At 46.5% G+C, this 18,355-nt stretch overlaps 1 protein-coding gene across 1 annotated transcript in view; it reads left to right on the top strand.

Moving 5' to 3' along the window:
* Positions 1-4,931: 4,931 nt before the first annotated feature.
* ttc28 (tetratricopeptide repeat domain 28) overlaps positions 4,932-18,355 on the top strand; it is a 155,397-nt gene continuing 141,973 nt past the window's right edge. Inside the window, exons 1-2 of the mRNA XM_035535197.1 lie at positions 4,932-5,226; positions 11,279-11,566. Coding sequence (XP_035391090.1) covers positions 5,197-5,226; positions 11,279-11,566 — 318 coding nt within the window. The 5' untranslated portion in view covers positions 4,932-5,196. The remainder of the gene's footprint in view (positions 5,227-11,278; positions 11,567-18,355) is intronic.

An 18,355-nucleotide genomic window follows, 5' to 3' on the forward strand; every position in this document is an offset into this window, starting at 1 on the left:
GTTAACAGATCAAGGTTTTGAGAGATATGAATCTGTTTTATACTCATAATCAATAGTGGATGTGATGAGGATGGGCACAGATTTATGTGTAAGCAGTAACATCATTTCCTCCCTAACGACTGCATTCTTTGTAGCTACAGCACAGCTCTAAGGGCAAAGTTCAAACAAAGTTCAACAAGCTCCACGGTGTGTGAATCGCAGTTTTCCTATCTTGATGTAATCACTAGATTAATGACCGGTGGCTCCTCAGTTTACCTGTGCCTCGTTACAGTTTTTCGTGATTTGTCTGCTGCCACTCATTTTGGGACGATTCCTAAAATGAGCACTTCCTGCTTCTGGGCCAGATCTGTCTCAGACGAACTCGATGTACCGCCTCCAGGCCGAGCAGAGCAGTGAGACACACGGCCTCATGCTGGACAGTACGTGGAAAAAAGACACGGGACGCAGGAGGCTGAGCATGTGGCTGCACAGAGTAGCAACATGGCCGTCATTACGGCTCCGCGTCGCAGCGCTGCATGAGTGGAGGCGTCCGATTCTTGGACACAAGACGTTTGAGCTTTGTGTGGCCATGAGCCGTCCGGCCGGAATCAGACCCTCAGTGTTGCGAGACGAGAAACCCGGAGAGCATCCACACGGATCGGCGTTCTGGTTCTCTGCCTCGATGCTGAGGTGAACAAGGAGGTCACGGATGATCACGGATGAGACTGTGATGTGCGGCTGGTGGAAAAGATACCGGCTTATCAGAGTTACGTCAGCAGAATATGCTGACTGCGTGTTCATGCTGACTGCGTGTTCATGCTGACTGCGTGTTCGTGTTGATGGCGTGTTCATGCTGACTGCGTGTTCATGCTGACTGCGTGTTCGTGTTGATGGTCTGTTCATGCTGACTGCGTGTTCATGCTGACTGCGTGTTCGTGTTGATGGCGTGTTCATACTGACTGTGTGTTCATAACTCTGCTCCACTTGGGTGTCACTAAGGACTTTCCTGTTATGACTGTCCTGCGGTGTCGTAGCCGTGTTGGAGAACTGCGGACACCTTGACTGCTGCAAGGACGTCACTGGTATTCAGCTATGGAGACGACAACATCAATTTCACCATATCGCACTGATCCTCTGACAAGCGAGTCTTTCTTCATCACTGAAAATAGCCTCATCAGTTTCACATTCCTACAGTATTCATTGCATAGCTTCCCGTAACATGATACAAGACATGATTTTGTGAGTTAGCTTTTTTTTCAAAGACTTCTTCTCTTACCAGGGACCAGTGACACTGGACTTCATTCTCCTGTTCTCTTAATGAACTCTGTACCTGTCCTTTAATGATGACTCGGTCAGTGTAGAAACTACGTTTACTTCAGCCTCCTTAAAAGGTGCGGCTTGGAATTCTCCCAGAGGACACATAGTGTAAGGGCCTGGTGGGACATGCAAGTGAACCACATAAAGACATGATAATGTATGCTGTAGTATATACCACATAGTTCAAGTTTTTAATTACATAATAATAATTACATAATAAGTCAATGTGATGTTTGTAAAAAAAAAAAAAAAAAAAAAAAAAAAAAGCACTGCAAAATGATCCATTTCTCTGGTTTTACTATTTATAGGTAGAAATAAAGTGAGCAAAACAAACCTTTTTGTTTTATTCCATAAACTACTGACAACATTCCCCCCAAGATCCAAATCAAATTTATTTGCAGAAAATGAAACCTGGTCAAAATAAAGAAAGATGCAATATTTTCATCCTTTGAATAATGTGCAGGAACCAGGCTGATGTTGAAGGAGTTCTTCCATCTCAGGTTATTAAAACCGTGTGTTTCGACACAGGACTGTCGCTTTGGCAGCTACGCGGCCCTGGATCAGTACATGCCCATCCAACAGCCCTGGGCCTTATGAAGCCATCACACGAATCTGAAATTTGTCAACTCAAAATGCAAAGCAACCAGCTGTGCCGGTAACAAAAGAGCGATCCTGAAAGAGTTTGATCAGTTTCTTGGTGCAGATTAACACATCTGAGCACATATGTGACACCTTACGATTCCACGATCCCTGAATTAGAAAACGAAACCCTGACGGATCCCTGACAGCGAACACTGGCTCAGTAATGTCCTCCGCTCTGCTCTCTGGAGGCTTCAGTAAAACCTGTTAAAGCAGCTGTCGGTGTCTGTAGCAGATCAATCAGAACAGCTGATGCTTTAACCAGACTCACCACACACAGGAGAACTTAGCATGCACCAAACATGTAGGTGCATCACACAACAAAACAGTAAATTCATCCCAGACACAAATGACAGATTCACTGGACACAAAAATATAAAACTTACTACAGGACAAACCACAAAATTCATCCCACATATGAATGATAGATTTACCACAGACACGAACAAAGGAAACCAAAGAACAAAATGGCAGACTCAACACTGGCACAAATGAGAGAATCACCGAAGACACAAACAACAGACTCACCACAAGCAGAGATGACACCACAAACTCAACCCAGACACAAACAGACTCAACCCAGACACAAACAAACTCAACCCAGACACATCAGACTCACCACAAGCAGAGATGACACCACAAACTCAACCCAGACACAAACAGACTCAACCCTGACACAAACAAACTCAACCCAGACACATCAGATTCACCACAAGCAGAGATGACACCACAAACTCAACCCAGACACAAACAACAGACTCACCACAAGCAGAGATGACACCACAAACTCAACCCAGACACAAACAACAGACTCACCACAAGCAGAGATGACACCACAAACTCAACCCAGACACAAACAGACTCAACCCAGATACAAACAACAGACTCACCACAAGCAGAGATGACACCACAAACTCAACCCAGACACAAACAGATTCAACCCAGACACATCAGGCTCACCAATGACACACATGCAGTCTGAGCCGTACACCCAGAAAAAATGTCAAAACTGTATGTGGTTATGTGCTAACATTGAGTTTATTCCACCATTTATTAATGTGCTGTCTTCTTTGCAGGTAAACTGGAAACGTCCCAGAGTTATGGACATATGGACTCCTGGCGTCACTAGATACCTGCAGTACAGGGAAAATGGGACCTGCAACCTGAACTTTAGCTCCACTGTCCAAAATAAATATATTTCCTAAAGGGATAGATTCATTAGTTGTGAGCTAATAAGCAGAACATAGGTTTTCTCAAAGCTAGACTACTGCAACTCACTACTCGCTGGTCTTCCTCTAAGAGCCATCCAACCTCTACAACTTGTCCAGAATGCAGCAGTACGGCTGGTCTTCAATCTTCCAAAGTTCACACGTTACTCCACTGCTGCGCTCCCTTTATTGGCTTCCTGTAGCTGCATGCATCAGATTTAAAACCTTTGCCTACGAAGCCAAAAATGAACCAGACCCCTCATATATGAGGTCAATGGTCAAAGCCCGATCCGTACCTCGAGTACTTCGAACCTCAAGTATGGCTCGGCTTGAAATACCTTGCTTCAGGTCTTATGGATGACAAGCATCAAGACTATTTTCTGTTCTGGCTCCAAGATGGTGCAATGAACTCCCACTTGCTGTCCAGACAGCAGAGTCCCTTGCAGTCTTCAAACGCAGACTGAAGACCCATCTATTTGCAGAATATTTAAAGGACAACTGACACTGCTCCCTTATTGACTGACTACATTAGTACTTATTGTAGGGTATTTATGTTGTTTAACAAACTCTTATTGTTTGCACTTATTGTTTATTGCACTTATCATTGTTAAGATAGACCTTATGTATTTTGTACTTCTAGGTATCAGCATTGATCACTGTATTCTACAGTATTCTATTTCATTGTTATGTTTAATTCTAACCTACTGTACTGTACTAGGATATTCTATGAGTAAATGACAAAGCACTTTTGTAAGTCGCTCTGGATAAGAGCATCTGCTAAATGCCATAAACGTAAATGTAAATGAATAGGATGTTCCTTTGTCGGGTTATTTTTATTAAGTGAACATGCCACAAGATGCAATCAATCAATCAATCAATCAAGTTCTCTCTACACACTCGTAGACACAGCACCTTCCTCTCTAAAGATACGTCTCTAACAAGCGTTGGAGAAAAAAAAGTGGCTGAAGGGCGCCATCTAGTGGGTTCCAAATGTAAATTCAAGCGGTTGCACTCAAACCATCAAGGAAGAAAAGAAAAATTCTTCATTCAAACTAAAAAAAAGAAGAAGTCTCAGGATATAGACTAGGCTGCACAGACCAGAAGTTGTTAAGGAAAAGCTTCAGGAATGTGTATACTGTATACATGATACACAGTGAATGTACCACGTACACTGACTACATATCTTTATTTAATACGTAGTGATTATTGGAACTACACATGAAAGCGCACTATACAATATACTTACCACATACATCTTAATATATAAAATGTTTATATATATATATATATATATATATATATATATATATATATATATATATATATATATATATATATATATATATATATATATATATAAAGCCAATAAAAAACCCTTATTGTAATATAGCCACATGTGTTTCCTTAAGTCTCTCAGCCATTTATGCACGTTGATTTATGCCCGTTGGATTTATGCATGTTGACAAACTCGATCAGGACCGTTCATTCACACCAACACATTGCGATGTCAGCCTCACACTACCGTGGACCGAGCGCATAGCACGAGGCAACAGGTAGCGGATGTTACACGCGCAGCAACGTGCTGCAGGAGGTAACCCAACTCTCTCCTGATGGCACGAGAAGCAGCCGAGCCCGTAACCGCTGTAGCCATGCAACTGTGATCCGCCTCTACCGGGAGAGAGAGAGAGAGAGAGAGAGAGAGAGAGAGAGAGAGAGAGAGAGAGAGAGAGAGAGAGAGAGAGAGAGAGAGAGAGAGAGAGAGAGAGAGAGAGAGAGAGAGAGAGAAGAAAAATCCGCTACAAGGGAAAACGCGAGGAGAGCGGATTTGACAACATGGCGCACTTTCCCCTGGATAACTTTTCCTGAGGATCCGCTGAGCGTTTCTGCAAAAACTGTGCATGCCCCACTTTCTGCAGTCGTACGCGCGGCCAGAAAGTCTCGCAGAGCGTCGTCCAGCTCGCGGCTGCAGCTCGTTTCCTCGTCGCTTTGGTGCGATACCGACCATGGGCTGAAAGTTGCGGATCGTCGTTGTTGAAAACCCGAGCAGGACAGGATGGAGAAACAAGGGACGAGACGAGAAAAGGTAACCGGCCGCCGTGCGAGACGTAAGAATGTTTTCGTGTCTCGGGACTTTCGACCGCTTCGCCTGTGCACGCGCTACACCGTGTTTAGGAGAGCGAGCTGAACGGCGTTAGACCGGTGACGGTCGGGTCGTTCCTTCCCATCGCTCGGTGTTATATCGTTGCTGATTTGCACGGCAGTTTCTTTTCTTGAGAAACAAGGTGCCATTACCGTTAGTAACGCGCCGCTTACCCTGCAGGTAATGTTCTACTGAAAAAACTATCGGAACATGCCGAACTTAGGACGAAGCACTCTAAAACGGGACCTGAAACAGCGAACAAGTTAGGAAGCGGACGAAGGGTTTTGAGTTTTAACTCTTGGCTGCGCTGGCCTTGACGAAGAGGCCAGTCCTCACGAGAAAGGCCCTTTCCCTCCTGACATTCCTGTAGTCATTCCCATTCCCACATAGCACGTCTCATAACAGCGTTAAGGCAGTTATTATTACAGTCATTCCCATTCCCACATAGCACGTCTCATAACAGCGTTAAGGCAGTTATTATTACAGTCATTCCCATTCCCACATAACACGTCTCATAACAGCGTTAAGGCAGTTATTATTACAGTCATTCCCATTCCCACATAGCACGTCTCATAACAGCGTTAAGGCAGTTATTATTACAGTCATTCCCATTCCCACATAACACGTCTCATAACAGCGTTAAGGCAGTTATTATTACAGTCATTCCCATTCCCACATAACACGTCTCATAACAGCGTTAAGGCAGTTATTATTACAGTCATTCCCATTCCCACATAGCACGTCTCATAACAGCGTTAAGGCAGTTATTATTACAGTCATTCCCATTCCCACATAGCACGTCTCATAACAGCGTTAAGGCAGTTATTATTACAGTCATTCCCATTCCCACATAGCACGTCTCATAACAGCGTTAAGGCAGTTATTACAGTCATTCCCATTCCCACATAGCACGTCTCATAACAGCGTTAAGGCAGTTATTATTACAGTCATTCCCATTCCCACATAGCACGTCTCATAACAGCGTTAAGGCAGTTATTATTACAGTCATTCCCATTCCCACATAACACGTCTCATAACAGCGTTAAGGCAGTTATTATTACAGTCATTCCCATTCCCACATAACACGTCTCATAACAGCGTTAAGGCAGTTATTATTACAGTCATTCCCATTCCCACATAGCACGTCTCATAACAGCGTTAAGGCAGTTATTATTACAGTCATTCCCATTCCCACATAGCACGTCTCATAACAGCGTTAAGGCAGTTATTATTACAGTCATTCCCATTCCCACATAGCACGTCTCATAACAGCGTTAAGGGAGTTATTATTACAGTCATTCCCATTCCCACATAGCACGTCTCATAACAGCGTTAAGGCAGTTATTATTACAGTCATTCCCATTCCCACATAGCACGTCTCATAACAGCGTTAAGGCAGTTATTATTACAGTCATTCCCATTCCCACATAGCACGTCTCATAACAGCGTTAAGGCAGTTATTATTACAGTCATTCCCATTCCCACATAGCACGTCTCATAACAGCGTTAAGGCAGTTATTATTACAGTGTAGACAGAAACTGTAATTAATCCACCTTACGACAACTCACTCAACCTGGCATCGCGTCTAAGTCTGGATCTGAAGTCCATTCCCTTCACAGGAAGCACATCCGAGATATATATATATATATATATATATATATATATATATATATATATATATATATATATATATATAAGTATGATATATACGGTCTGATTTAAGTATATGTGGTCTGATTTGAGTATGACATATATGGTCTGATATGAGTATGATATATGTGGTCTAATTTAAGTATGATATATATGGTCTGATAAGTATGATATATTCGGTCTGATTTAAGTATAAGTGGTCTGGCATATTTATATGTGGTCTGATATGATATATGTGATTTCATAGTATGATATATATTACATTTACATTTACAGCATTTAGCAGATGCGCTTATCCAGAGCGACTTAACAAAAGTGCTTTGTCATTTACTCGTAGAACACATCCTAGTACAGTACAGTACGTTAGAATTAAACATACTAATGATCTAGAATACAGGGATGAATGCTGATACCTAGAAGTACAAAATGCATAAGGTCTATCTTAAACAATGATAAGTGCATTAAACAATAACTGCTAGAGTTTGTTAAACAACATAAACAATACCCTACAATAAGTACTAATTTAATCAGTCAATAAGGGAGCAGTGTCAGTTGTCCTTTAAATATTCTGCAAATAGATGGGTCTTCAGTCTGCGTTTGAAGACTGCAAGGGACTCTGCTGTCTGGACAGCAAGTGGGAGTTCATTCCACCATCTTGGAGCCAGGACAGAAATGCTTGTCTTCCATGAGGCCTGAAGCAAGGTATTTCAAACCGAGCCATACTTGAGGTTCGAAATACTAGAGGTACTGATGGGGCTTTGACCATTGACTTCATATATGAAGGGGCTGGTCCATTTTTGGCTTTGTAGGCAAGCATCAAGGTTTTAAATCTGATGCGTGCAACTACTGGGAGCCATTGAAGGAAGCGCAGCAGTGGAGTAACGTGTGAACTTTGGAAGATTGAATAGCAGATGTGCTGCTTCGTGCTGCTGCATTCTGGACAAGTTGTAGAGGTTCGATGGCTCTTAAAGGAAGCCCAGCAAGTAGTGAGTTGCAGTAGTCTAGTTTTGAGATAACAAGAGACTGCACAAGTACCTGGGTAGCTTCCTGCGAGAGAATATAGTATATATATGGTCTGATATAAGTATGATATATACAGTCTGATATGAGTATATGTGGTCTGATATGAGTATAGTGTATGTGGTCTGATATAAATATATATAGTCTTATATATGTATATTTGGTCTGATATAAAGATATATGGTATATGTGAACTGATTTGAGTATGACATATATGGTCTGATTTAAGTATGATATATGCGGTCTGATTTAAATATGACATATATGGGCTGATTTAAGTATGATATATATGATCTGATAAGAGTATGATATATGTGGTCTGATATGAGTATGATATATGTGGTCTGATTTAAGCATGCCATGTAGCAGCCAGAATGCTCTCAGACCGAGTGCTGGAACTGAAGTTAGTTTCACTGAGTCGTGTAACTGCGTTTGAGCCTCCGTTGCGGTTACGGCCTACCTACCATGACGTGTTTTGTGGTGTTTTTATAGTTGCCAAATAGCAAAGGTAGGGCCTGTGTTCTTTTGTACTCAGACCAGGAAGAATTAAGGTCATTTTCCGGTGGATATTAGGATGATTCCGGAAACATCATCCAGCTCCTGATTTTTCAGTTGGGTGTGTTGCGTTTAATGTGAAAACCTTCTGCAAAAAAGGTCGTTGGACAGCACAGTTGTAAAGAACTTGCAGCTGCTTAGACTCCTAGACTGAATTCGGTGGTAACATGCCGTTACTGTCAGGTTGGAGGTGAAACTGTGGCTGGACTGAGTGCCATACGCAGTGTTCATTCCCTGGAATCCTACTAAATGACCATGAATAAGGCCTGTTAAAGGAATCAGTTTGAACTATTTTGAAGTCATACAAACCTATAATCTTGCTGGCAAGATGTGTTTTTCCTGACTCACCGTGGGTCATATAGTTGACATCGGAAGTATCCTCAACATAACAGGAAGTAACCGCCAGTGATCCCAACCAAGGCATTTTTTTTCACCCTGACTGCTGTAAGCTGTCATGTCTCTTTAGGAGTGTTCCGTAGACAGAACAATTCCAGGTACTGGAGATGGGATACTTACGCATAGGTAGATCAAAATGACGCCACTGAATGTCTCACTGCAAACGTTTGTTGTTGTCGCTGTGGTTGTCTAATGTGGCTTTTGCTTCCACTTAAAATTTTTTATAAAAATAAAAGAGGAAAACAGATTGTTTTGATGCCTGTTGGTTATTTTTTCTATCAACTTTAATACTGTCCATAATGTTCACAATAAATCACAATATCACGACAGCCAGTTAATACCCACATGTTCAGTATTCTGTTCAGCCTTTGAAGAGGAAGACTCCTTGGACGAAGAGCGCCCAGAAGACGCGCCCGCCCAGCGGCTTCCTCCGGCGTCTCCGTCTGTATCAGCTGTTTGATGCCAAAGCCGAGGCTTGTTTTCGTTTTCCCAGGAATGTGCCCCGGCTGCCTGACTCGAGCGGGGTTGGAGCGGCACAGGAAGCGGGTGTCGGGGTTCGGCCTGCGCGGGACGCAGAGTTGTGGCAGGCTGTCTTACGTCGAGTGGGTCACAGTGTTTGTTCTGCTGTTCTGCCGCCAAGGAGCAGGTTGCAAATTCCTCCTTTATGAGTTGAGGCCCGCAGTGTTATTGGAAAGAGTGTCCCGATCGCCTCAGCGCCTCAGACGGGATGGACAAGACATGGATTAGAGTCGAGAGGAATCATGTGGGAGAAAAGTGCAGCGTGCTAGCACGCCACGCGGCCAGAACAAACCAGATATCCGTTGGCTGACCTTTGGCTGCTGGCAATAACAAAAATATTCCTGATCTGTTTTGTGCAAAGTCTTCGAACAGGTGTTTGACAAATGGAGTGAAATATGTTGTTGTAAAGGGTGTACGATCCAAGAACATACGAGGAACTCGAATTAACCCATATTTCAGCTGCTAGCTGTTGTGTCTGGGGAAAGTTTACAAGTTATATTTGTACGTTTAAATGAGCTTCATGATCTACACGTGTTGTGTGTTTGCTCTTGCTGTGGGTCTGTGCATAGCCACTGTGATGTGTATTTATGTGCTTCTGGTGAGTGCGTGTGTACTGATGCAGCGTGAGGTCTACACTCTGTTGCCACAGCTGTGGAAGGCACCGGTCTCCTTCCCTGGCGTGGTGTGTTTGTCTGTTGGGAATGACCTCGACCAGGACTCTCCTTAAGTCTCCCTGCGCTTCCCATGTGGTGGACCGCCAGGATAAACGCACCCTATTGTGTTATCTGTGTCTGGCCCTGGATAACACCACAGCCAGACCGTCCACACACACAGCCTGCTACTCTTCAGATGAGGCTTGGTCAGGGAAGCAACTTTATGTAGTTAAAGTTAAATATTTGACAGCAAAATGAGGAAAAAAATAATAGCACCATCAAATGCGCTGTTCAAATGCAAGGTTCTTTCTGCTCTCAGGTGGCATGTGTGTGTCTCGGGGGGGTAACGTACTTTCTTACAAAAACCTTTTGCCTTCATCTGCCTCTTATCTGTCTGCCTGCGCTGGTCCCACCGACCCTACCATGCGGAGCTTTATTCTCTGAGCTGTCTGCGGCTCATCTTTCCTTTTCTCCCACGAGCCCAGACCAGAGCGCTTCTTATGCTATTGTGTTATCTTGTCTGATTTTTCTTTTTTGTACTTTATTTATTTATTCACTTACTTACTTATTTTATACGGAGGCTCTCTTTCTTCTTTCGACATTTTTCTTGGCCTGTTCCTGCTTGGTCTCGCTCCCTCGCTCGTCCCGGAGCCGCAGTGCTTTCTCTTTCTCTCTCTCTCTTGCTCGCTCTCTCTTTCTCTCTCCCCTCTGGAAGTAATTACCCTGCTGCGCTACCCAGAGTGCCTTCGGAGGAGGGGTGTGGCCTGTGCCAGAGATTACAGGAGAACGGATGCGGGGGGCGTGGCTGTCTGCTCCAGCCCCTCTCCCCGCTCCACACTGTCCCTCCCTGCTCTTGGGGATGCTCCAGATGTGAAGCTCTGAGCTGCCTACCCATAAATTTCCTGCAAGCTCTACAGTCTGAGGTCCTCCCCGAAGACCTGGCCTCTCGGCCGAAATAAAGAGGTGGAGCCTTTCAGTAGCATTATCCTGACATTTACATTTTTGTAAAGCCCCACCTCCTCGTCCCCGCCCCACCCCTTAGGCCCCGCCCCTCAGCCGCTTTCTTTTTTAATTCAGTTTCCACAACACCTCGGGTTCCAGCTGCCGTTACCCATTAACTGCGGACATGCCACAGAATGTTTGCCACCTGGGCGATGCCCGTTGGCTAACGCTCGTTTCCTGTCGTCCTCTCCCTGGGCAGTTTTCGCTCTTCGGGCCGCGGGCGCTGGGCAGGGCCGCACGTGCCGCCGGTGCCGGGCCGGGCCTCACCAAGGCGGAGTTCATGGAGAAGGTGCGTCAGAGCAACGAGGCGTGTCAGCTGGGTGACTTCCACGCAGCCGTGAGGCTGTACGGTGAGGCCCTGCGCGCTGACCCACAGAATTGCATCCTCTACAGCAACCGCTCAGCTGCCCACCTCAAACTGGGCCACTACCAGACCGCCCTGGACGATGCTGTCAAGGCCCGCCTCCTCAACCCCAAGTGGCCTAAGGTAGGCGGGGCTATCCTTTTATGGGGTTGTGGTTGTCTTTGTTGTTACTGGTTACAGCTCAGGACACAGACATCTGCTCACACATGACCACATCTGCCCGCTTATGGTCAGGACACTGGTGATACACGTGATCTCTGAGAGCTGTTAAATACTCTTCATATGTAAAAAGTACCAGTGGGATCGCCACGTGTTCAGATCTGACCCTGGGCCGGACAGGTAAGGTGGGTCTGTGCTACACCCAGGCTCAGCAGACTCACTGACCGCCAATTCCGTGCTTTCCTGCTGCACTCCTGATCTGCTGTCTAGCCACACATACCACCCGACTGGGTTAAACGTCACCTGAACTTGACTAAGCCTCCCCATTATTCTCGAGATTATGCTCGTTGGTCCAGCCCAAAAAAACATGGCAGCCAAGGCCATCAATGACAGTGATGGCAGACAGCACATGAGGAAACGAAGCTTTGGAGCTGAAATGCAGGAAAGGTCGTTCTGCTCTGTGAGACTTTTATGACGCTCAGGCTCTTAAAGTAAAGACTAATCACGCTGGTCCTGATGTAGGCGGCGTGTAGTGAAATGTGTTTGTGGACTGTGGTTACTTAATGACACGTGGCATCTGCTTTGTGTGGAAACCATCTTTGCGCCTAATCTCAGATTCGTAATCTGATGTGGATGTGGCTCAGTGTCTAAGCATGAAAGTCCAAACTTTTCTGGTGCCCAGACCTCCGAATATCCACATTTGTTTAATTACGTGTTAGCCTTCGTGTTCTATAGTAGGTGTGTGTTAAATACAGATGTAACCCACTGCGTATCCCACTGTGTGCTGAGATTAATGAGACACATCCATGTACAGTCACGCAGATTAACTGCACAGACATGGAGAAGCACCTGCGTTTGGCCTTTCTCCGACCACACGAACATCTCCCTGGCTCAGAGAGTGTGAAGGCAGGCACCCATCCTCATAACGCTGACCCCCCCCCTCCATCTCCATTCGCTGCAGAGAGTCGGGGGGGGGTGTGTATTTGGACCACTGGATAAAGGAAGAGGCCCGATATCAAGCTCTTGTGCCAGTGAACAGTAACAGTGAAGGCACAGTGAAGATGGGCGGAGCTCTGAGACACAGCACAGGAAGCCTTCCCAAGAGCAGAGCTGCAGCATGCCAGAGCTCCCAGCCCCGTTTCCTTTTCAAGTAGAATGGGAGGAAGTGATGGAGGTGTGGGGGTTGGGATGCGGGGAGGGTTCAGCACCAGGGAACCCTGGATGAGCTCAGCTGTGAAAGTAGAACTGCAAGGACGACGACAGCTGTGGCCGTCACACACCCCAGACGAGACCGTCACACACCCCAGACGAGACCGTCACACACCCCAGACAATACCGTCACACACCCCAGACAATACTGTCACACTCCCCAGACAATACCGTCACACACCCCAGACAATACCGTCACACACCACAGACGAGACCGTCACACACCCCAGACGAGAACGTCACACACCCCAGACAATACTGTCACGCTCCCCAGACAATACCGTCACACACCCCAGACGAGACCGTCACACACCCCAGACGAGACCGTCACACACCCCAGACGAGACCGTCACACTCCCCAGACAATACCGTCACGCTCCCCAGACAATACCGTCACGCTCCCCAGACAATACCGTCACACACCCCAGACGAGACCGTCACACACCCCAGACGAGACCGTCACGCTCCCCAGACAATACCGTCACGCTCCCCAGACAATACCGTCATGCTCCCCAGACAATACCGTCACACACCCCAGACAATACCGTCACACACCCCAGATGACACCGTCACACTCCCCAGATGAGACCGTCACACTCCCCAGATGAGACCGTCTCCCTCCACAGTCTGCCTCTCCGAGTGCTGAGCTCTTGCTCAATACACCACAATGGAAGCCGTCGCTGCGCTAAGATCGCTTGTGAAACTGCATTGATGGTGGTTTTAGAAGTATCCTCTATTGTGAAGGGTAAACATTTCAGCTCCGAAATCCAGTGCACGGGCATCTGAACAAAACCTGGAGAGTTTTTAGTGTGAGCAAGACGAGAGGGAATGGAGAGAGGACACAGGCAGGATGGCAGTGCCCTTGACCGTGGTTAAAAGACATTGGGAGGCATGAGGAATGGGGCTAGTCCAGCTTCATCAGTGTGTGTATGAGTGTGTATGTGTGTGTGTGTGTGTGTGAGAGTGTGTGTGTGTGTGTGTGTGTATGAGTGTGTGTGTGTATGAGTGTATGAGTGTGTGTGTGAGTGAGTGTGTGTGTGTGAGTGAGTGTGTGTGTGTGTGTGAGAGTGTGTGTGTGTGTGTGTGTGTGTGATGGTCCTTTACACAGTAAAAGTACCTTTGTTTGCTGTTTTATGCGTGTATTTATTCTGAGCCACATACACATTTCAGCGCAAGCCAGCGCACAAGTGTGTGTTCATCCTGTTGTTTCTGCCGTTCTGTCTGAGCTGGTTGTGTAAACAAAGCCATCAGAGTTTTAGAAGCACTTGTTTTTGGTTTTGCACGCAGACTGTTGAAGGTGGAGGACTGCATGCTTTCAGTCGGTTGTCACGGTCACTAGGCCTGCTCGTCACTCCAAAATCACAAAATATCTTTGTTTATTTGTTTGCATTTGTTTATTCCATCTTAAATCATGGGTCCCACCAGTCTTACTCTCGATGCCTCGTTAAAAGGCCGCGTGGCAGCAAGGCGGTGTCATAGCGGAGGCACTAGCGCTTCATTACCCCGGGGTCGCAGGCCGAGGTCAACTCTAATTAAGTCCCTGCGACGGAAAGCGACTTTGAGAAGCCCATTTACTTCCGCCTCGGCTCCTCCGTCCGGCAGGGCATCTTGCCGACTCGCTTTGTCTCCTTCCATGGCCTCCCGCGTTAGCACAACACCCACTCCCAGAGAAGGGCCCCCACCAGACGGCGGGGGCCATGACAGCACCCTCCAGGGGTGGCCGAGCAAACGATCCCGGCTGCACAAAAGACCCTGGGGCTTTGCACGTGAGTTTTTCCTTGGAATTCTTTTGATGCCAGTTTCTGGAGAGACACAAGAGTTCTTTATGTCTTTGTCATTCAGATGGAGGGTTTCCCAGGCGAGAGCATTCCCGTCAGCTGGACGCGGGTCTTTTGCCGTTCTCCGGCCTCATCCGGCGTGGTTGCTAGGTGATGCGGACCAGGCCCGCAGGTGTGCGAGGTGGGATGGCACAGGGATCGTGGAAAACCTTCCGTTCCCACAACCCCCGAGCTGGCTGCAGCACTCGCCACGCTCACCACTCATATTAGAGTTTTCTGTTTTGTCCTGTTCTGTCTTCCACAAACTCAGGATTTCTAAAATTGATGCGTGGAGAGCAAAAGGTTACTCACGTTGAGGGGACAGGATGTGAGGACAGGGACGTGGAGTTGGGGAGGGGTGGTGCAACTCCAGCTTGCTTCGCTAGACACGCCAGTGCAGCGGGACACAATAACAAACCACGTCTCTTTTCACACTAGAACATTCTAGTATAAAACTTCTAGGAAAATTCTTTGAACAGAATTCTGTGTGTTGTTGTTTGGCATAGCAACTCAGCTTGTCTTTCTCTCTGTACCACAGCAACCCACACCACGCTCTTCCCATGATGCACTGGGGCAACACTCGATTCCCTCACTTGTGTGTGCACCCTGTTCTTATAAAGCAATAACACAGCCACAGCGTGATCAGTTAGGGAGGCGTGTAACGCTGTGGCTCAGTGTTAACGACAACGCCACAACATTCAGGCTCTCTGTGTCTTCAGACTCCTCAGCCACTAGCAGATCTACTGCCTCGCTGGCTGCAAACTTTGCACCATATCGATATTCCAAGGAGATATGTATCTGCAAACCACGTTTACTGAGGCAGGAGCGTGTGCAATGATGACTCATTCTACTGCCATATTCGGCTCTGCCATATGGACTGGCTTTGGAAAGTTAATCAATATATATATATATCAACCTTTTGATATGGTGGCGTTTTTTGTTCTTCTGTACCGTGACGGCGCTCTCTCATCTCCCTCTCGCTTAGGGTTTTTAGCACCATATTTGGGTGTCACACGCAAGCTCAAGTCACATGATCCTTGTGCCGGTATTGAATAATTATTGTTGAAATATTGACTTATATGGTGGGTCTGCATATGAACTTGAAAATGTAGAACTAGGATGTATTGATTGCAGTGCATGATTGCAGTTGGAATCCGCTATGAATCTACACAGCCACGCTGTAGTACAAATGACGAACACCAGAGGGAGCCAAACAACCACCCTTTAAGATGGGCCAGGGTTTCTCCTTGTGGGGGAAAAGTTCTAAAGTGTGTGAGAGAGGACAGACTGTAGTCTGTGAGATCACATCACAAAACATCAGTGTTTATCATGCCAGTGCTGATCTCAGTGGGGCGGCGTCCTTTTTAGAGCAGTCACGTCATCTCTTTACACTGTCATGCTCACACAATCATATACACACACACACACACACAAATGACCTTCCATACATTTAACCTTGAACCATCAAAAGCATTAGTTCTATAATACAGGCCTCACCACACATGGTGGCTATCTGTCGTACGTGGGAAGGTTCTGTCTCCTTTATTTACACACCACACCACACTTTTCAGTTCTGCAAGAAAGCATAAAACCACGAGCGCGATCAAAGCATCTTTGTTGAAGTTGATCCGGATTGCCGGATTGTCCTGTACACTGCCACTAAGAAGGAGGGATAAATGTCTTAGATCCAGTCACATGGAGACAGGGTGAAATAGCAGGGATTTATCCCACTGCCTCAGCCGAAAGAGAGGAGCGGTCTAGCTTAAGCCCTGCCCCCAACACACCCTGCTCTAGAATATTCTTCACACGTGACCTGAATGTGCATAAATAAACAAAATAATAATAAAATAATCAAAACATAACAAAAAGAGACAGCAGAGAGAGTAAGATGAGAAAAAAAGTGACAGGTCTGCTCAAAGAGACACGTGGGGTTCAGGAGAGACACGTGGGGTTCAAGAGAGACGTGTGCGGTTCAGGAGAGACACGTGTGGGGTTCAGGAGAGACGTGTGAGGTTCAGGAGAGATGTATGGGGTTCAGGAGAGACACGTGTGGGGTTCAGGAGAGACGTGTGAGGTTCAGGAGAGATGTATGGGGTTCAGGAGAGACACGTGTGGGGTTCAGGAGAGACGTGTGGGGTTCAGGAGACGTGTGGGGTTCAGGAGAGACGTGGGGTTCAGGAGATACGAGTGGGGTTCAGGAGACGTGTGAGGTTCAGGAGACACGTAGGGTTCAGGAGAGACACGTGGGGTTCAGGAGAGATGTGTGGGGTTCAGGAGAGACGTGAGGTTCAGGAGAGATGTGTGGGGTTCAGGAGTCATGTGGGGTTCAGGAGAGACACGTATGGGGTTCAGGAGAGATGTGTGGGGTTCAGTAGAGACGTGTGGGGTTCAGGAGAGACACGTGAGGTTCAGGAGACACGTGTGGGGTTCAGGAGAGACACGTGGGGTTCAGGAGAGACGTGTGGGGTTCAGGAGAGACATCTACAATCCAGTGTAGGACTGGATACAGAAAAAGTCTCAAGATCAGATTTTCATCTTAGAAAATAATTTTTTTTTAGAGATGTGAAAACACCAGTAAAACAGGTTAGTGTCCGTACTGTAGGTTAAAAAAAAAAAGAACCCAGCAAGACAACATTATTATTCAGAAAACGGTTGTTTTTTAGAAAATGAACCCAATCACCAGCAGGAAGCCTTGTCACGTTTTAGAGAAAAACCCACCCGCACCTGATACCAGAATCGCCAGAGAACCACCAGAGACATTCTGTCAAGCGTAAAAGGACTTTAACACCACTGGACTAAACAGGCCAATTTGTCAGTGTCTGTCTGATGTGTATCGATGATCTGCCTTCCCTGAATGGGTTCTTATCAATCGCCTCTTTCTGTTTTGACGTTCATATGCCTTTAGACAGGGTTTGGTTTTCCTTAGGCCAAGGGGTCACTATGCAAATACAGCTGTGACAGACGAGGGCACGGTGTTCCTCCTATGGGAGAATCAATTGGTCAAAGTCTCTCAAATGCATCCATCCAGATCAATGAATGGGAAACTCAAGTGGCATCTTTGCAATAATCTCTAAATTTGTTGTGGATTATCTGGAATGCTACATCAAGCAAATTAGCCTGGAATCAGTTCACGGTTTATTCATATCACTGCAAAGCAGGTTGACATTGCCTTTATATCCCAGCTGTGTGTACAGACTTGTAAGCGGCCTTGTAGTACACAGCCAGTCAGGCACTGAGTGGGATGAAGTTTGCCGAAAGGGCATGCTGGCAAGATGGGCTTCGTCTGAGCACGTGCGTGTGCACTCTCTCTCTCTCTCTCTCTCTCTCTCTCTCTCTCTCTCTCTCTCTTAATTGGCATGGCTGCGGTTAGAGAAGGAGCAGCCTGAATTGGTTTGAAACGAGAGGTGAAGTGTGTTAACTGCAGGGGTGTGAGCCGACACTAGGTTGTGCGCGCGTGCGTGTGTGAATACGTTTGAATACGTGTGTGTGTGTGTGTGCGTGCGTGGGTGGATGTAGTGCAGCTGCGTATGCTACACACTGGAACATCTGCTCCAGGTCCCTGGGAGCCAGACGCTGATGCTGGCTCAGCAAGGAACGGCTAGGCTCCGCCTCCCTGCCGCTGCCCGCAGAGGTGACCGACGCCCACTGCAGTGTCTTGCCAGCACCACATGCCACCCTGGGCTCCCCACAGTCTCTTCCATTTGCAGCTTTTAAACACCCGTTAACG

Source organism: Electrophorus electricus, chromosome 17, assembly GCF_013358815.1.
Source record: "Electrophorus electricus isolate fEleEle1 chromosome 17, fEleEle1.pri, whole genome shotgun sequence".
In the NCBI taxonomy this organism is placed as follows: domain Eukaryota; kingdom Metazoa; phylum Chordata; class Actinopteri; order Gymnotiformes; family Gymnotidae; genus Electrophorus; species Electrophorus electricus.